The following is a 20,985-nucleotide window of genomic DNA, read 5'->3' as shown; positions in this document are numbered from 1 at the left end:
GCTAACAAGGAGGGGCCTTGTGTGAATTTACTGGTGTCCTGGCTACTCTGCTGCCTCAGATGGGGTTTTCCAGGCTTGGAGCAGTGGCCTAAGATGATGGCCAAAGTATGTGGTTAATCTGTAGGGCCTTTCTCCCTGTTATGGGGAACAGAGGAGTGACTCTCTGGTTCTCTCTTTTATTCAGATTACCCATAATTCAATGAGAATCACTAGAGACCTGCAAACTGACTTGGACACTGCATCCTTGTCACATCAGGGAGAGGCACACACCATGATATTTGACGCTCAAGTGCATGAAAGGGGCCAGGCTGGCACGTTCTCTCTATACACCTGGAGAAAAGATGCAGGTGAGAGGCAGAAATGCTGATTTTCAAGACAGCACCATTAGGGAGAGCAAGAGCATCATGATGCCTGGCCATGCCAGCCTGGACTTTGGCCCCTGAGCTCAGTTTTTACATTTTAAAAAAACCCACAGCATTCAGGAGAAAGCCTCTCAAAAGTAAGGTGAATAAAACACTCCCAGACATTTGTTTCCTGACAGTGCAAGAAAAAATGAGGTCCTACAGACCATTTTCTACAAGTATTTCCCTTGCTGTGAATTGCTCACATGAAGCACTATCGCTGGGACCTTCCCTCAAGGTGGGCTGTGGGCAGCAAGCATGTAACCTTAATAGGAACTAAGACTGTTCTAGAGCAAGAGAGGCAGAGGAAGAGAGGTGGATTAAATGGGCTTTCCATTTCACCAACAAAAATGTGATGACTAAGAGAATGGGGGAGCAAACACTCTCTCTCCATGACTGTGCTGTGGGCTGTGGTGTGTGTGTCTCCGGTGCCAACCGTCGTGGGGCTTGCAGTGTGTGTGTGACAGGGACAGTCCTGCAGCAACACTCCCTGCTGCTCACCAAAGCGTCCTTCTCTGGTCAGGGCCCGAGCTTCTGCAGGGCAGCCAGAGGCACAGAGATGCAGGAGAAGAGAGGAAATAGCGGGGTGAGACACAGGAGGAGGAGGGAGAGGGAGAGAACCCAGGGATGGAGAGAGACCTGGCAGCCATTTCTCACTTCCCCAGGGAGTGGTTGTAAGTTTCTTGCACTCCCTTCATCACTCTTTGCCTCTTGCCCCCATGAAGTTGGGGTGTTTATAGGACAAGACAGGGTGGTTACCCAAAGGGCTAAATTCCTCAGGTGAGGGCAGGGGGGTTCATGGGAGAAATGGAAATGTTCAGGATAGCAAAGGGTAGAAGGAAGTAACCTCCAGTTCCTGCAAAACTGGAACCATAGAAGTGACAGCAGTGCCAAGGGAAGAGAAATTATGTGGAAATCGTTCTTCAATATAATTATTAGCAAACCTCTCTTAGACTCACTCAAGCATGGACCTGCATCATGAACTTGCCAATGGAGGAGTTGTTGCTGGTGTCACATTTTGGGGGCTTCCTGCCTGGGACCGTGGGCCTTAGGCAGAGAATGACACCAAAAAGATGCCTTAGAATCTTTTTAGTCCTTCCATGGCTGGCTCTGACTTATTACAACAGACAGAATAAGAGCAAAAATAAATGAGGCATCGAGCTCTTTTTCCTTTTTCTCTCAAGAGAGGACAATGATGTTTTAGAAAGCACCACCAGCCGTTGTTTAAGCCAGAAAGTCCCTGGAAAAGGTACCAGATACACATGCCTAATACTGACGTTCAGGATACCTAAACACTGAGGTCAGGAACTATGCAAAAATATCCTGAACGTGTCAGAGGCAGAAGGAACATTTATTGAACATTTGGTACAAGTGAAACACTTTATAAACATAATCACGCTTTTCACAATGACCCTATGAGGCACTATTATTAGTTCCATTTTACTGATGAGAAACGCGGGACTCAAAGAGATGGAAGAAATCCGCCTCATCAGCGACAGGAGTTTGGATCCCTGAATGATTATATGGGGACAGAGCTCCTGTCCCCTCACTTCTCCTCACCCCATAGCCAATCAGTGACCTACAAATGTCAGGATGGGGATCCAAACTCCTACTTTTGATGCCACGGATCCCCAACTCAACAAATACAGGACACCGCCTGCCCTTGTACCAAACTGCCTCTTTAGAGAAGATCTGAATTCCTGCACTATTGTTTCTGAACTGTCAAATCCTCAAATACTTTCTACTTTCAGAAATAACCTTTCTGCTGTAATAGTAACACCAAGATTATTGTCAGGAGGGAGGTTTCTAGAATCCATGTGTACTGGCTTTGTTAGCGCTCTTCTTGTTGAGAAGCTTGGTCAGATCGTGGGAGATTTTTTTTCTATCCTGCTGTGATGTGACAGCACATTCTACAGAAAGAAATGTCTGAAAAATGACAGAAAATACACCCTACCACCCAACAAAGTTCAAAGCTATGTTGTTGACAAGTTACTTGGATAGGCTCCACACTCTGGACTCCCTGGTACGATGTGTGTCTAAAAAAGGGAAAGAAAAGAACCTGCTTTTACTTTTTCCCCTTTGTGGCATATCTTATCAACAACACAATGCTTTCCCTGTTGCTTGAAAGGATCAATAAATGAGTCCGGTCATAATGGGTTGTAACTTGATATGATTATAAGGATTAGTGCCTTTAATCTCCACTGAGTGCCCGGTAGGGTGATGCTATAATATTTTTTTAAATCCCAGATAGGATATTCTTGTTAACTGGACCACTTGTTATATTTGGAAGGCTGCTTGCCCCATGGCAGCTTGTCAACATCTCGAGGTGGGGTGTTCACTGAAAGGTACACCTTGACACGATAAGTTCTAGAAGCTTCTTTGACAGTTTGGTGCAAGAAAAGGAAAGGATACAGTAACTTAAATGTCAGCCTTGGCAATTATTCTAAAGAACTGTGGAAATCTGGAAAGAAGGTTTCAGCCTTCCACATTTCTCCACACCGACAGTGGCAGACACTGATAGCTATTCACGAAACCTGTTTTCTTCTTTCTCCTGGGTACCCATCTAGGCCAACATCCCTTGTAGTTGTGAGTGGCCCTGTCACTAAGAGGGAACATGAGAAGTAGTAATGTGTGCTACTTCCAGGTGTGGCCCTTAAAAGCCTTCCCAACCATCCTCCACTTCTTGGGTTTCCCCCTCTTCTGGTTGACAGGACAGAGATAACCCCCAGGGAGACCTTGGAAGGCAGGCGTTCAAGATAACAGAGGCACCAGCATTCTCCGACCCTGAATAGACGTGTGGGGCAGCTGACCAGGAAGACTCTTTGGAATCTTAGGTAAGAGTAATCAACTTCTATTGTGTTTGATCCATTACACATTTGGGGTCTACTTGTTTCCAGAGTCTAGCCTTCCCTAACTAATAGACTGCTCATCACTCACCCCTCAATTATTTATTCCTGCATCACTAGTCCTGACAATTTTATCTCCTAAGTAAGTCCTTTGAAAGCTTCCCTTGCTCTTAGGATAAAATCCCAAATTGTACCATAATCTATGAGAGCGTGTAAGATCTAGCCCTTGCCTACTCTCCCTAACTCCTTAGCCACATATCATGCTAGTTTCTTCTCTGTGCTCTATACCATAGCCACACCAGCCATATTTCACTCCTTCAGATGTGGCATGCTCTTTCTACCTCAGGCCCTTTGCACATTTGTTTCTAATGACTGAAACACTCCCTTCTTCCCCAACCCTTTATCTTCTATTCAGTTTTCTGAACTCTACTCAAATAGAGAACAAGTATGGGAATGGTATGGTGCATTGGATCACTTTTCAAGAAAAAGTCTCATCATACTCATTGCTTAATATTTTTTATGTTTAAAGGTTGGGAAGGATTTGTGAGGCTGCACTTCATAAGTTGAAAGCATATATGTGCAAAAAGTTATTTAATGAAAAACTGCTAACAACTCAAACATGTAAAGACATGAGTTATTCTGTGTAAATTATGTAATATTCTTAAAATAGACTCTAACATAGCCATTAAAATTATGCCATAAGAGAGCCATAGAGCCACTTGTAGCAGTGAAGTAAAAGTAGTTCCTTCTGCCGTTTAGCATTACAGCTCTCAGTATTTTGACTGGAGACTCAGCTCAAGGATGATTTCTTTGTCCAGTAACTTCACAGGCCAACCATGTAATCAAAAGCAGGCTCCTTCCCACCCAATTGGAATAAATATCTTATTTAACAAAAGGCATAATGACAGAGACACACAGATTTATTTAAATTAACCATGATTAATACAAAGAGTTCTATGAATAAAAATAAAAATAAGGAATGGAATGTGCATGGCCAGGCATAAACTGGACACAACCACCCAAGACCTCACTGTAGGGTTACCAAGAGTCAGTCTCTGGATGAAGTCGGGGAGACAGGGCCCCAAGTGGCATGGGAGAGTTGGCCAAAGCTGGTTGTAGTATCCCAGGCTTATCATGGGAAATACGTCCCCACATGGATTCTGTTCTCTCAATCTCCTTTAAGTGCCCAATTCCTTGTTTTGCTGCCCTTTGCTCCCCATTCTTTTACTCCTACCAATTCAGCTCTCAAGAAGAGACCCAACTTGGTCCATTCTATGTCCAGTCTGTGTTTCATCTCCGAGGCATGTGTTCATAGTGATCGGGTGGGGAGGGAGGGTTCTGCACAAACAGCCTCTCCGCCCCATCAATCCCTGTACAGAGGGGCAGCTCACTCATGGGAAGCCCTGGCAGGGGTTTTGTCTTACTCCCCAGCTGGGAGTAGCAGGCCTGAAAGGATTTGGTTCTAGAAGGTTTCACTGATGAAGTTAGATGCAGAGGCAAAGAAAGCTTTACCAAAAGAAGCAGCTAATGTACCATGACAGAGATAAATTTATATTTCTGGTTTCCTAGAGCTACCAGAACATTTCAGAGAAAACCAGACCTGACTGTTCTTTGGAAACAACATGCTCTAGATTAAGATCTTCCTCGTACTTATTCTAAAATGGGTTGTCTGGCCTTATAAATCACAAATGGAGGTAAACTCTTTGATGACGGGGCTGGGATCTAAGACGAAGAAACCCCCAGAGCAAGAGGTGCCACTGCTTGTCTACTCTGCAGACAGGGTATGACTGCGGAACCAGGGTTTGGGTGTGCCACAGTAGGGTATATGTGACGAGGACAGCAATCAGGGGACTGTAGCTGGGCCCTGGCACAAGAGCCATTCATTTTTTCTTTGCACTGGGGGATGAAAACCCTTAGGGTAGAGGTCACAGTCTAGTGGTCCACAGGAAGGGAGAATTAGGGCTTTGTCTGGCTCTCCATTGGTGTTTTTTGCTTTTTAATTGGAGGCAAATAGCTTTCTAAAGCACATGCTACCTCCCCCTGTTGTCCACCACTCCTCTGCTTCCCTGCGGCGTTATGGTCCCTACAGGCCTCTGAGTTTGCAAGGACAACCCGAGGGCAATGCCTATGTCAAGACTCCCAACAGCGCTGGCGATTTTCCTGAATGACTCCCACCCACTTCTGATGTGCGGAAGCTCCAGGTTCCTTTGGTCTTAGCTCTGCCACCTCTCCCATGGTCCTCCACTCCTTACCTTTCCACCACCACTGCCCTGAGTTCAGGCCCCCATAACCTCTCCTCTAAAGTACTACGATAACTTCTTAAACTGGCCTCTCTCTTCCAGTATTTCCCTTCTTCAATCCATTTTATGCATCGCTGTTGGCTTACTCTTTTGGAATTATGGCTCCTTAATGTCACTCTCTATTTGCCTTTGTCTGAACTCCTTGGCCAAGCATTCAAGGTCTCCCATAGAACAGCTGCCACTTAGCTTACTAAAGTTTAAGCCCCTCCACACCATTTCTGCACACTCAGCCCCAGCCAGACTAAAGTGCACACTGTTCCTTACAGTCTTGAGGCTTTCCTACTTCCATGAATTTCTCACACTCTTTTGTCCACCTGGAACATCCTTTGCCCCCATCTTGGCATGTTCACCTTCTATCAGTGTGCAAGGCTGAGATAAAAAACCACCTCTTCTACCTCATCTGTCCCAGTTAGAATTAATCTTTCCTCCTCTAAACTTCTATAGCACTTTCTAGTTTCAGAGGGACCAAAGTTCATGCCTTAGCTTTCCTGCTAGGCCTGAATCCCTGAGAGGAGAATTTGTATTTAATTTATCTTTGTATTCCCTAACCTAGCACAGGGCTGCATTAATATATGAACAAATGAATTAACACATGAATGAATGTCTCACCTGCAACTTGGCAGTTAATTGTCACATTCACTCCTCGCACTGTTTTGATGGTGCTTCCTACATCGACTGTGACCGCAGGCTCCTCAGTGTTGATGACAGTCACTCGTGATGTTTTCACTAGCGGCTTTCCTGAAGATGACAAGGAATGTGAGATTTTACTAGACAGTAGCCATGGGCTTGGGGCATTCCCTTGAAACATGCAATGACCAATAATGAACAACTGGTATACCCAGGCTTTTTCCACTAACCATATTTTCCTTTGAAAAAATTGTAACTGTACAATATAAAAACCATCCACCCACCTATCCCCCCACCCATCTACCTACCATAGAATTGTCAGAAAAAGAATAAGGATTGAAGAATCTTAGGATAGAGCATGGTATCCAACAAGTTAGGATGATTTGTGCATTTAATCATTAAATTAACAAATGATCCTATACATTCCATTTTTAAGGACTTATTTTTTTTAAATTAAACTTCTTACTTTGAGATAATTGCAGATTCATACTCAGTTGTAAGAAATAACACAGAGCAATCCTGTGCATCCTCTACCGAGTTTCCCCCAATGGTAATATCTTACAAAACTAGAGTACAATATCATACCCAGGACACTGACATTGATAAAGTTAAGTTAAAGAACATTTCCATCACTACAATGATCCCTCATGCTGCCCCCAACCCCACCTTGATCCTTTGGCAACCATTAATCTGTTCTCCAGTTCTATAATTTTGTCATTTCAGGAATGTTATATAAATGGAATCATACAGTATGTAACATTTTCTGATTGGCTTTTTTTCACTTAGAATAATTCTCTGGAGATTCTTCCAGGTCTCACATGGTACCATGATTGTGTGTATCAATAGTTTGTTCCTTTTTATTGCTGAGTAATATTCCATGGTATGGATGTACCACAATTTGTTTAGCTTTTTACTTGTTGAAGGACATCTGGGTTGTTTCCAGATTTTGTCTATTCAAAAAAGCTGCTATAAACATTCCTGTACAAGTTTTTGTGGGAACATAAGTTTTCATTTCTTCAGGATAAATGCCCAGGAGTGCAACTGTTAGGTCATATGCTAGCTGCATGTTTAGTTTTTTAAGAAACTGCTGAACTGTTTTCCAGAGTGGCTGTATCATTTCACATTCCAACCAGTAATGTATGAGTGATCCAGTTTCTCTGCATCCTTGTCAGCATTTGCAGTTGTCATTAGTTTTAATTTTAGCCATTCTGATAGGTGATATCTCATTGTGTTTTTCATTTGCATTTAATTTGCATTTCCCTAATGGCTAATGATGTCGAATACTTTTTCATGTGCTTATTTGCCAACTTTATACCCTCTTTGGTGAAATGTCTCTTCACATCCTTTGAGCATTTTCTAATTGAGTTGTTTATTTTTTTACTGTTGAGTTTTGAGAGTTCTTTATATTCTAGATACTAGTCCTCTGTCAGATATGTGGTTTGCGAAGACTTTAGCCCAGTTCTGCAGCTTTTCTTCTCATCTTCTTAACAGGATCTTTCATACAGCAAAAGTTTTTTAACTTTGATAAACTCCAATTTATCAAGTTTCTCTTTCATGGATCATTCTTTTAATGTTAAGTCTAAGAACTATTCACCTAGACCCAGATACTAAAGACTTTTTTTCTAAATGTTTCATAGTTTTACATTTTAAATTTAAGTCTGTGATACATTTTGAGTTAATTTTTGTATAAGGCGTGAGACTTTGGTCAGAGTTCACTTATTTTTTGCCTATGGGTGTCCAATTGCTCCATCAACATTTATTGAACAAGCTATCTTTGGTCCATTGAACCACTTTTGTAGCTCCGTCAAAATCAGTTGGGCATATTCTTGTGGATTTATTTCTGGGTTCTCTCTTCAGTTCCACGGATCTATGCATCTATCCCTCTACCAATACCACACAGTCTTAATTACTGTAGTTATGTAATTCACCTTGAAATTGGGTAGGCTGATTCTCCCCACTTTATTCTTCTTTGTTATTCTAGCTTCTTTGCTTTTCTACATAAATTTTAGAATAATCTTATCTACGACTATAAAATCTTGCTGGGATTTTGATATACCGGTTTAATGTGATTTGGGGAGAATTGACATCCTTGGTTGAATCTTCCAATCCTTGAACACTGTTAAGTCTGTTTATTTAGATCTCCTTTAATTTCTTTCATCATAGTTTTGTAGTTTCCAGTATACAAGTCCTGCATACATTTTGTCAGATTTGTCCTTTATTTTGTTTTTTTGAGGGATAGTAAATGATCTTGCAGTTTCCATTTCAGTGTTCATAAGTTCATTGATAGTATATAGAAATACAGTTGATTTTTGTGTATCCTATGACCTTGCTAAACTTACGTATTAGTTTTAGGACATTTTTTGTAGATTCCTTGGTATTTTCTCAGTAGGAGATCATTTCATCTGCAAATAGTTTTATTTCTTCCTTTCTGATCTGTATACCTTTTATTTCCTTTTCTTGCATTATTTCGCCAGATAGAACTTCCAGCATTATGTTGAATAAGAGTGGTGAAAGTGGGTTTTTGGTATGATGGGTGATTTTCAGTTGAAACCTGGACATTTTCATATTATGCTATACAATTCTGGATCTTATTTAAACCTTCTCATTTAGCTGGCTTTCTCTCATTCTACCCAGTGGAAGTAGAAGTCCAGATTCTCCACTTGGCCTTTGTCATACAAGTGGGGGGGGGCTCCTCATTACTGCTGGGCAGGGGTAGGACTTCTGGCTCCCCACGTGGTTTCCACTGACATCACTGTGGGAGGGGCCTTGTTACTGCTGGGGGTGGGTGAAAGTCCTGAATCTCCAGGAGGCTTTCTCTAACAACACCCGGAGAGAAGGGTAAGGAGGGTCCTACAGCGCGAAGGTGGAACTCCAGGTTCCCCATGTGCTCTCCACATTACGCCCTGATGGGGATGAAATCCGTCTTCTCTGGCACCATGTCCATGGGAGTGTTGAGGAACCTGTGTCAGTCTGATGAGGTGGAGTCTAGGTTCCCTACTCAGCTTTTGTAGGTGTGGGCAGTGGTGGACCACAGTCTTCTGTGGTGCTTAGAGAAGAGTGGTATTTTACAAACTTTTCTATCTTACTAGGCTGCCCCTTTCTTGGTCCTGTGGCTAGAGAGAACAGTCTTTAGTTGGGGCATTTTCTTCTGTTCCCACTGCATTTCCTTGTGGCCAGCTTCTTCAGCTTCAACTTTGGGATTTAGGAGGCAAAAAGAAAACCCAGGCAAGTAACAATTGTGTCGTTCCTCAGTTCCCAAGGTCCCTAGCCAGTCTGCTTTTTCCACTCTACTTTTCAGTCTTCTTATGTTTGTTTTACACATAATGTCCATGGATTTTAGCTGTATTTAGCAGAAGGAATAGTGAAAAGTATACCCACGTCATCTTGCCGGAAGTGGAAGTTCTGTGTACATTACATTTTAATAGGCCTTTATCAGCTGGGGATAAAAATCCAGCCCTTCTTGTACATGACCAAAAAATACAATGAAAAGATTCATTTATTGAGCACCTTGGGGAAATAAGGGTCCAAATGAAATCATTTTCATATACCTAAAGCTTAATTTTTTGTAAGTCAAATGAATTTAATTTTATTTTAACCATTTTATAGGCAGGGCATTCCACAATGGTATTCACTCTTCTGTGCCTTCATTGACTGTGAAGTAAACCATAATTCATTAATGCCTTTGGAGTCTTATACCTGCTTTTTATACTCTTTCTTTTCTTTCTCACCTATTTATCCTTTATTCCTGCTTGCACTGTCCCGCAGCCTTGTATTAGAAGCTGGCCCTCTTTCTTCTCCTCTCCCCTAAGAAATGCCTTCTAGGCACAGGTTATTAAGCTTGTTAGAACTATGTGTAAGGGCAGAAACTTGAGCAAAGTTCTGAGGAGCTTACCTTTGAATATTTGCATAGGCTTTCCACATCTATTTTGACTGTTTAGGGGCCTTTTTCCTTTTTTCACCTATACTCCATATATTTGAGATTATGTATGACCTGATGTGAAGGTGAGTGATTTCATACGACGATGGTTTCTAAGACTAATGCAGGGCAATAATAGGAGAATGCAGCTGGAATGACACTGAATTGACATTGGCATATTTACCTTACCTCCCCACCCATAAGAAGCTATGCAGCTCCACCTCCACACATACCCTATATCTAACCAGTCTCTCTGTTGCTATAATCTAAAGCTGCCACCTTCTCTGGCTGGACCACTGCAGAGCCTAACTGGTCTCCTTGTTTCCATTCTTCCTTCTCCACAGTTTCTTCTCATGACAGCCAGAGTGATCTTTCTAAAACATGAATCAGATTATGTAACTCCTCTGCTTAAATTATCCGGTGCTTTTTCAGTGCAATTAGAACAAAATTTCAAGCTCCTTTTCATGATCAACTGTCCCCTACATGTTCAGGCCAGCTGTCTACCTCTCCTACCTCACTGAGGCCACACTCCCCCTCAATCACCGTGTTCTATTCCACACTGGCCTTCTTTCTCTTCCTCCAAAACATCAGCACATTTGCCCTGGCTCTTCCCTTTCCCCGACATCCTCCACCTACAGACTTCTACGTGGCTGTCTTCTTCTGGTCATTCACGTTTCTGTGCAAACAACACTTCCTAGGGAGACCATTCCTAACCACTCCATCTAAAGCATATACTCCTTCACTCCCCTGCCAGTCATTATGCATCTCACCACCAATTCTTCACAAGCAGAAGAACTATCAGAATTTATCTTATTTATTTGTGTGTTCTCTGCCCCCTGCCCATCACCATGTAACCTCCATAAAAGTAGGGATCACACCTCTTTTGTTCTCTTCTTTATCCTACCACCTCATTCTGGCACATGGTAGGTCCTCAATAAATACCTACTAAGTGAATAGATGTGTGCATATGGTGTGTTATGTGCATTATCTGAATTGTCTTTGCTCTCATAACAATCCTGAGAAGTAGGTAAGGTACTTCTACCTTTTACATAGACAAAGAACTTAGGCTCAGAAAGGCTCCACGGTTTGTCCAAGGCCACAGAGCAAGCAAGCAGTAGGGCTAAACTTGACCCTAGATTTTTCACCTAAAGTCCAGTGCTCGTTACAGGGGATCTCAAATCCGTGTCTGTGGACTGGCTGCCGCAGAACCCCCAGGGCACTTGTTAAAAACATAATCTGTCCTGCTATTATAAAATAGTTGCCTCACCGTGTAATAAAAACTGTGCCAATGGGGAAAAGCAGGTTGGGGACCAGAGAGTTTCAGACTCACAATTACCAAGTTATTTTTCCTACAGGAATTTTAATAATAAAGGTGTTTTTTATAGCTGCAAGTGTATAGCTATAAAATTCAAATGTCACTGAATTAAATCCAGCCCTTAATTAATTATGTTGAGCTTTTGCTAAAAAGCAATGGCCTTTTGTCATGTCACTAGAGGCGCTGTTGTTAGCACAGGTGACGTATACATTCTTATTACTTTCATGATCCATTGTTAAGACAAAGCACAAAGTTATCCAAGTATTTATAATCAATAGAAATTTATAACAAAAACAAGATTTCTTAATCAACTCTCTTACATCTATTAGAAAAAGCTTGTATATATTACCGAGTCCTACTCCAGATCTACTAAACCTAAATCGCACGTTATTTAAAACCAGTGTACAAGGCCATGACTTTGACTTGGGGCTCTAAGGTCCTCCCTAACCGAAGAGTAAGGCAAACATGAGATGGTTTTAGGTGCCTTTGATTCACTCAATCATGGTTGCCAAGGAGACAGATTACTCCCGTGTGTACAACCGTCCCATTCCAGTCTGTAGAAGTAGAGGCTTCTCCAGGGACAGAATTTCAGTCTTCTGATGAAGTCGTATGTTCTGGGATGGAAGCTGTAATCTCTATTTTTAATAAGTTCCTAGGTAATTTTGATATGCAGCCAGGTTTGATAACCAACGAATTACACTCTTCTAGTTTTTCTTTAACTGATTTCTCTGATTCCTGGTGAGAGCTGAGGAGATTTCTTTTGAGAGACCACTACTGGTCCTCTATGGGGAATTTTCAAGTTGGAGCTCTTATTTTAATGGTCAATTAAAAAAAAAACAACAACAACAAAAATATAAGCCTATTTTTAATCACCTGGATGTTTACCTAATGAGTGGGGACTGCTGTGTGATGCCATGCCTGTGTTTGGTTACATTCATATTAACGAGTATTACTTTCATTATGGAAGTTAACTACGAAGAAAAAAATAGAGACGCAGAGAGGGAGTGAAATGATAAATTATATGTTTGTGCTAAGAGAACGCTTAGAAAAAGGTCATGACAACAGAAAAAGGTGCCGAGAGAGCTGAGCCATGATCATAGAGCCTCTGTGGCTTGAGTTGCGCCTCAGCTGTCAGCACTATGTACATGGTACAAGCAGCCATTCCGCCTCTGCAAGTCAGCATCCACCAGAAGATTAAATTAGCGCCACTTTATGGAAATTGGTAGGGTTTATAGATTACTCTTTCATTTAATGTGTAACTTTGTGTAAGAGTCGAATGACAGTGAGACACAGAAGGAGATAATGCCTAGTTTTATGTCTGTATACCTTTAAGAAAGACAAGGAAATGGAGACAAAGGCAAGCTTTTTAATTCATCAAGCCTAATATGAGGAACCAAGGCCCTCCAAGAGAGTCAGACACAGAAACAGAAGCGTTAAGAGAATCATTTTTGCTCAGTTCCTTCAGACCTCATCATATCCCTCAGCCTTTGGATTATGGCTCCTGTTTGAAGTAACCTGGAGCAGAGGCAATGCAGCCTCACTTGTAAGCAAGGGCAGCCCTTGCATAAAGGCTGAACTGAGGTGTAGCTAAGTCTCGTGTGTTGTGGTGAGACGGTGAGAAAAAGCGCCACCCCATGATGTCTTTATGGCAGAGGTGTTCAGCACTGTCCTGATCCTGAAGGATAGGTAACTGGAGAGACAGGCAGGGACAGATGAGCAGTCCCAGGAGCAAATGCTCAGAAATACATTCCTGCGCACAGCCTGGGCTCTGGCTCACATGTCTCATGTGTGACTCCAGATAAAATGAAAACCCAATGGGAAAAAATCTGAACATATGTGCTTGAAAAATCTCTTTGGCCCACTATAAAGGTGATTGAGAGAGGAGCCACAGGAGATGGAAGGTTTGTTTTTTGAGTGCAGCCAAGAACAGAGAGCATTGTAAGTAACTTTTTCCCAGGGCCAAAGTCCAGGCCTCTTCTAATAGAAACTTTGTTTTCAACAGCATGATGCCTTCCATTCTAGAGGCCGTGGCAGAGACTGATTTGCTCCTAACCAAACCTTTTTCTTCTTCTTGGGTGCACAGCTAGGTCATTTCCCAGCCTCTTAGCAGTTAGGTGTGGGCAAGGTGCTGAGTTCCAGCAGATAGAAAGTGAGCAGAAGTGAAGTGTGCCACTTCTTGACCCAAACCACAAAGACCTTCTTGTGCAATAATTTGTTTTAGACCTTATGTGAGCAAGATATAATCCATAATATTTTAGCCATCCTATATTTATCGTTTTGTTTGTTACAGTAGTTAGCAAATGCTAATTACTCCAGGTTTAACGAACATTTGTTGACTCACTGAATGAATGAATCAAATGGGTCTTCTTTCAATTTTTCTAATCTTATGAGTCGCAAATGTCATTTGAAAATGCTTCTTTATTATCCCTAGCCATCAAAAACGAACTGTACTTCAAAGCCTTCAGATTCTCACAGTTCAGCTAGAGGCCATCCATGCGAGGAAGTGTGCACACGCATTCCATCCCAGGAGAATAAGACATGTTGACGATGACTGGGATGCTGGGCAACGACAGGAACAAGGACCGCAGGAGGCAGGGCTGGAGACTACTTGAGAGCTCCAGAAAGGATGCAAAATTGGCAAATAAGTTTGAGATTATGGAGCAATTGGTAGAGTCTTTCTGGAGTACCTCTCAGATGCGGATTCTGGGTTATATTCCTGAGGACTGAGCAGCAAAAATGAAGGATAAACTAGTGGTGCCTGCAGTGCGCATGGGCGTGAGAAGTGACAGCCTATATGTCAGGTGTCTGGACTCCGTCTCTTAACAGCTGAGTGACATGGGCAAGTTATTTAATCTCCTTGTGGCTTAGTTTTCTTCTTCTGTGGTTGCTGAGAGGAATAAGTACATGAATGCATGTAAAGCTGTTGGAACGACGCCTTAGCACGGTGTGAGGTTTGCATAAATGTTAGCAATCATCTGCAGTATCTCTGCCAAAACACAGTGAGACCATACTATAAGGAGCAGTGTTGGGAACTTCTGATAAACTAACAAAACACACAGAAAGGAAAAGTTTAAAGAAAAGAAAGAGGAAAAATACAGGAAAGAGGACAGAGAACAAATCTGTTAGTGAGAAGGAACTCATCTGTTTCTGTTTTGAAGAACTGTGAGAGTTTCAGGATAATTAGAAAAAGATATAATTTAAATATGATGGATTCTCCCCAAACTGGTATAAGTAACTGGACAGAAACAGAGAGCTTGAAAATCACACTGAGGCTGGTCTTGCTGGAGACCCCAAAAAGTATCTGCTTCCAGAGAAGCTGTGAAACAATGCATGCCAGGCTGACTTGCTGGTGACCCCACGAGACCATTCAAGAAAACAATTGGGATATCCAGACCTGGCCCAAATCTCAATTCAAGAGAAAGGTGAATAAGATAGTGACTCCCAGTAATTAAAATATTTGAGTATTACAGTAATATTTGAGTATAAAGAAATGAGGTGTTACGGGTTTCACATATTTTCAAACTAAGCAATTTGTATTTAATCCAGATTTAATCAATGGATAATGCCTTGTAATAAGTGAGAATATCAAAGACATGCCTTAAGAAATGCTAGCCTCTGCTTACATTGCAATTATCATAGGTCTCTCATAAAGGCCACTGGAGGTAAATCTGCAAAAGCTCCCTGAAATGAGAATTCTCAGCCGAAGAATTTAAGACCTCTTGAGTTAAATAAAGTTTAAGGGACCACGATCAGCGTGAACCTATGAAAACCCTTATAAATACCAACATCTTATACATCTGAAATGAGTAATGATGGACACTGGGTATTAACGTCCAGTTACCATCCTTGCTGGCCAGAAACTTTTCGGGATCTGACTACCCGGCAATTTCAACAAGAGTTGCTTTGTTACAGATAATCGTCATATTAAAAGGCATGATTTTTTCTTAGGCTGCTTCTCCTTCCAAATGTACTTTGCATTTTATAGTTCAGGAATTTTTTAACTCCTTCCTGTCCAGCTGTCTCTCTTGCAAGGTCTCCTTCACTCCCCACTCCTGCCTCCTGAGTTAGCCTTTGGCCTTTCAGTCAACACTGCACCCTTTCTCCTCACCAGTCCTCTGAGAACTTTTCTTCTCATCTGTTATTTTTCCAAGACGTCATTGCAAAAGCTGTACTTCTTTGCTATCTAGTCTTCTAGTCTCTCAAAGATAAAGGAAGTAAATTTGCAAATGTTAGAATTTTAGGCAAGGGGAGTTTATAGCTGGTAGTGTGTGGGTGGGGACTGCTGTACTTTATTTGCATGTAAGAGATTCACAGACCTCTTAGGTCTAAAAGAGACTCAAGTGTGCATCTATTTAAAACTCCTCCATTTACAATAAGGACACAAGTTTATAGTTCTAAATCTGCTCCTAAATTGTGTACTGAGGCAAATATTTCCCCTAGAATCTTATTCTGTTATTACAATAAGCTTTTTTTTAGTAATAGTAAAAAAATAAATATTTCTCTCCCATCCAAATAATTACATGGTTTTAGTTAGTGTAATCTAATAAAATAAATTATTACACTTTGAGTAACACTCTGACTATACTGGGAAATGAGGTATAACATACGAGCAGAGAATACAGAAAATGGAAGATTTAACCAGAGGGTACTGGCAGCATCCAGGCTATGTTCACAGCACAGACATGTTTAGCCTGAATATAATTTTTTAAAATTTGAATTAGTTGGGCTCAGCTAAAAATGGAGAGATTTAAAAAAAAAGTGTGTGTGTGTGTGTGTGTTTTGGTTTGGCTTATCTGGGAACACTGGAAGGTCTATCAACATTAGATTTGCATTTATCTTTGGCAACAGTTAGATGAAAATGAGCTGTGCCCTTCAGACAGGGTGTGGTAGCAGACCCCACAAATATATCTCCACCCTAATCCTTGGAATCTGTGACTATGTTATGCTACAGGCAGAAGGGAATTAAGGTTGCAGATGGAATTAAGGTTGCTAATGAGCTGACCTTAAAATAGGCAGATTATCCTATATTATTTAGGTGGGCCCACTCTGATCACATAAACTCTTTAAATCAGAAGAGGGAGACAGAAGAGTCTGTCAGAGAGAGGCAACATGAGAAGGACTCATTCCACCATTGCTAGCTTTGAAGATGGAAGAAGTGGGCCAGGAGCCAAGGAATGTAGTGGTCTCCAGAAGCTGGGAATGGCACTCAGTTTACAGTCAGCAAGAAAATAGGGACCACAATCCTAGGTCGCAAGGAACTAAATTCTGCTAACAACCTGAATGAGCAGGAAAAGCATTCTCCCTTAGAGCTTTCAGAAAGGAATGCAGCCCATTGACATCTTGTTTTTATCCTGGTGAGACAATGCTGGACAGAATTCTGACCTACAGAACTGTAAGATAATATATGTGTGCTGTTTTAAGACTCTATGTTCACAGTAATTTGTTATGGTAGCAATAAAAAACTTATTTGCAGGCCATATACATTGTCTATATCACCAAAGTTATCACTACAATAAAGAAGACATATAAATGACTAATAAGCACACAAAAAGATGCTTGACATCATTAATTATTAGGAAAATGTAAATTAAAATCACAGTGAAATACCACTTCACGTCCATGAGTATGGCTATTATAAAAAAGATAGATAATAACAAGTGTTGGTGAGGATGTGGAGAAACTGGAACCTTCGTACAGTGCTGGTGGGAATGTAAAATGGAGCAGCCACTTTGAAACAGAGTTGGCAGTTTCTTAGAAAGTTAAACATAAATGTGCTCTACAACCAGAAATTCCACTTTCAAGTGTATATACCCAAGAGAAATAAAAACACATGTCCACACAAAAACTTGCACATGAATGTTCACTGCAGCATTATTCAGAATAGCCAAAAAGTGGAAGTAACCTAAAGGTCCATCAACTGATGAATGGATGAAGAAAATGTGGTATATCCATACAATGGAATATTATTCCACCATAAAAAGTAATGTAATATACATGCTACAACATGGATGAACCTTGAAAACATTATGCTAAGTCAAAGAACCCAGTAACAAAGGACCGTGTATTTTATGATTCCATTTATATGAAATGTCTAGAATAGGCAGATCTATGGAGACATAGTATGTTAGGGTTGCTTAGGGGTGCAGGGAATGGGGGGATTGAGGAGTGATGGCTAAGGGGGTGGAGTTTATTTTTGGGATAATGAAAATGCTCTAAAATTGAGTGAGGTGATGAATGCACAACTCTGAATGTACTAAAAGCCATTGAATTATATACTTTAAATGGTTGAATTGTATAGTATGTGAATTATACCTTAGAGTTTTTTTAAAAAAACAACCATCTTGGATTGTAGTGATGGTTACACAACTTAAAATATTTGCTAGAAAGTCACCAAATTGCATACTTACAATGGGTAAATTTTATGATATGTAAATTATACCTCAACAAAGCTGAAAAAATAGTTTTAACCTGATTTAACCTTTTTTGGTCAATTCAGGGTCAACATTGTGGTACTAATTAATAATTTTGTACAAAAAATGAGGTAGAATTGGAATTTCTTTGCCCTTGTGATTCTGTTTAGTTCATGTGCCTTCAGTATAAATATTGCAGGGCTCTTAGGACCTAAGGAGATAGGTAGGGGTTAGACTCCCCTTTCCTGAACATTCTCAGGCTGTATGGCTTCCCATTCCTCCCTTGTTTCCATTGCCACTCTTTAAAGATATTTTTACCAATGCCAGTTTACTCAGATTACTGCCATTACCTCTTCTAATTATTCAACTGAAGTTGATGACTCCTCAGGGACTAAGGCAGCAAGTGGTGCTGTTATAACTTCTTTTGCATGTTCCACTGCAGAATCGTAGACAAGGGACCCCCCACCTAGCACAGCTGTGTGATGCTGCAGCCTCTCCTAGAAACAACCAACCAAGGATATGCTTTATCCCACTGCCTGTCCAACCACCCATCCTTCCCTCATTCCATTGGCTAGATGTGGAATTGCTTTTTCCAGATTTGAGATGGGCTAGTTTGGATCATTTGTACTTTGTTTCCTTTCTAGTCTACTGGAGAGCAGAGTAAGTTGGATTCTCCTGCTATGCTCTTATCTGTTTTATCTAAGTTCTATAAAAGCTAGGGCTCTTTAATGGGCATGCTACACATATGCACTTATTGAGGAAAACTTAAGGACCTTGGTTACTCAGTATTCTATCAGATAATGAGGTCCCTTGATAGCAGTATGAATCAACAAATGGCCATTACCCTGTTGTTCAGAGCACCATATAGGAAGCCAAAATTGTCTACCTTTCCTTCTGATTTAGTGCACCTGAGCAAATCTTCCTCTGTCAGTCTTTGCCGCTGGTGACACGGCCCTCTCTGAGTCTAATTCTTCTCTGTGAAGCAAAACCCTCCTCTGGTTAACAGAATTGCTGGATGAAAAATTCAGAAATGCCAATTCGAAATGACTCACATCATGAAAAGCTTACAAAACTGCTTGTCTTTTATTGTAGCTACTAAATCATGATGGGGCAGGAGCAGAGAAAGAAGAATTTCAAAAACAATTGCTTTTTATTTTTATTTTTCTGTGATCTCTTTATTAGACACAATACATGTCAGCAATTCAACTCATAAGAAAGCAGAAAAACATGCCAGGAAAGGAGAAATATTTTCTGTCTCTCCCTTTCTGTGAAAACTTCAGATGAGCTCATCTGTGTTCTCTCCTTTCAATGAAAGATATGCTCATCCCTCAGCATTCATCTTCTCATTTTCCATTGATGATGTCAGGCAGGCCTTATAGTATCTCTTTTCTGATCTTATAAAATCAATGACAACCAAAAACGTTTCCCTTATGGCTCTGACCTCATCAATGGTCTACACCTGGACAGGCCTCATCTGCGTTGGTAAGTAGAGCTAAGCTCTACTGCTCCAGACTGAAGCAATTTACCAGGAAACTACTGCTTTTCTTCAAAACCCTGCCTACACCACTCAGATCTGGAAGATTTCTGAGCAACTTGGCAGAGTGCTGAATCTCCAACCTTTGTGCCTATCTTAGTGCACACCAGAAACTCTCCTTTACCTGGCCCTGTTTATATCTGGAACAAAGTAACCAGTACTTCAAAATGTTAGGTATGTGACAATTTGGTGACATTCTTATACTCCTCCTTACCCCCTATTACCCTCCTCTCTACTGTAAGCTACTCTCGTCTACATTCTGAGCAGTGACATAGGCATCCAATTAAGTCTATTTAGAACAGAAAGGAATTTTGTGCCACCGGGTCTACACAGCCTGGGCTGAACTGGGGAGGGAGATAGAGAAGCATTGGCCATCTCCATACTGAGAGACGCTCACAAATTCCTATCAAATCTCTGAGACTTAAAAGATAAAATCAACACATAAGGGATGAGTTTGGAATGAAGCAAAAGGCACTAAAGACGATATTTTTCAGGCCCAAAGAGGGCAGGGCAAGGAAGGTTTGGCCGTATTAGTATCTCTAAAACTAAATGGTGCTTACATGTTTAAATAACAATTGTCTTGAGAGTAGCAATGGACCTAAAATGAATCTGAGAGGCAGAACTGGCAACATACTCAACTCAGAGGATGGGGCAACTCAACAGGAGAGGTCTACTGTGGGCCAGGGAGAGTTCCTCAGGCCTCTCTTCCCGTGGCCCATGCGAAATATTCCCCATCACCAGCCACCTCCCTTCCTCTGAATCCAGGCACTCCAACCACTTTCCAGATGGCTAACTCAGCTTTCCCAGTTGACACTGAGATGTTGAGACCTTGAGACAGAGGTGTTCTATGAAGGGTTTGTGAACATTCTGGTCTCTGAAAAGGAATCTCCCCTATTGTAAAAATAACTCGTCTTTTGTTTTATACATTATCCTCACAATAATAATAATAACAAGAGCTAACAAATATTGAGTGCTTGCTCTATGCCAGGCACCATATAAGCATTTTGTACGAATGAATGAAATTAATTTAAGAACTCTCTGAGTCAAGCACTATTATTATCATCACCATTTTACAAATAATGAAACTAGTCAGAGAGTATAAAGAAATTGCTCAGGGTTACACAGCTAGGAAGTGACAGAGCTAGGATTCAAATCCAGACCATGAGGCTTGAGAGCCTGCAGGCTTAACTGCCATGCTATGCCTGCTCTTGTGAACTATTATGAAGAAATTTCCCTGCATCTGGTCAACTCATGTGCAGCAGCAAGCCCAAAGTCCATATCTTCTTTACAAAATCATTTACAATATCTGAGTCTCAAAAAAATTTTTTTCCCTTTTGGCCTACATTCATACTGAAGTCAAGGTAAAAACTCTGCAATATCTTTAAAAGTACAGAAGCACTGAGATTTACCATGAGGATTTGATCGCAAATAAGCTGAATCAACTCCTAAGTCCATACTTGAAAAACCTCAGTGTGAAGACTTAGAGTGAAAAATACATGGAAGCAAAGTTGGGCTAATGTTTTACAGATTTTAGAACTGCTTTCGGGTTGTGTTTCATTTTAGAAGAGCTAGAGAAAAGAAAAGGAAACGTTTATTGAGTGTGAACTATGTGCCCGGCATTGGGCTAAGCGCTTTT

The 20,985-nt window shown here is 41.1% G+C and overlaps 1 protein-coding gene across 4 annotated transcripts in view; it reads right to left on the bottom strand.

The window, feature by feature from the left end:
- ADAMTSL1 (ADAMTS like 1) overlaps nucleotides 1–20,985 on the bottom strand; it is an 862,240-nt gene that overhangs the window by 68,051 nt on the left and 773,204 nt on the right. For all 4 annotated transcript variants that reach the window (XM_087444657.1, XM_087444659.1, XM_087444656.1 and 1 more), the window contains one exon: nucleotides 6,157–6,285. In XM_087444657.1, the coding sequence (XP_087300783.1) occupies nucleotides 6,157–6,285 (129 nt within the window). The remainder of the gene's footprint in view (nucleotides 1–6,156; nucleotides 6,286–20,985) is intronic.

The sequence above is a fragment of the Ceratotherium simum genome, chromosome 20, assembly GCF_057802395.1.
Source record: "Ceratotherium simum simum isolate JZ-2026a chromosome 20, ASM5780239v1, whole genome shotgun sequence".
In the NCBI taxonomy this organism is placed as follows: Eukaryota; Metazoa; Chordata; class Mammalia; order Perissodactyla; family Rhinocerotidae; genus Ceratotherium; species Ceratotherium simum.
The sequence above is the reverse complement of the archived record's forward strand: the minus strand, read 5'-3'. Positions and strand labels throughout refer to the sequence as shown.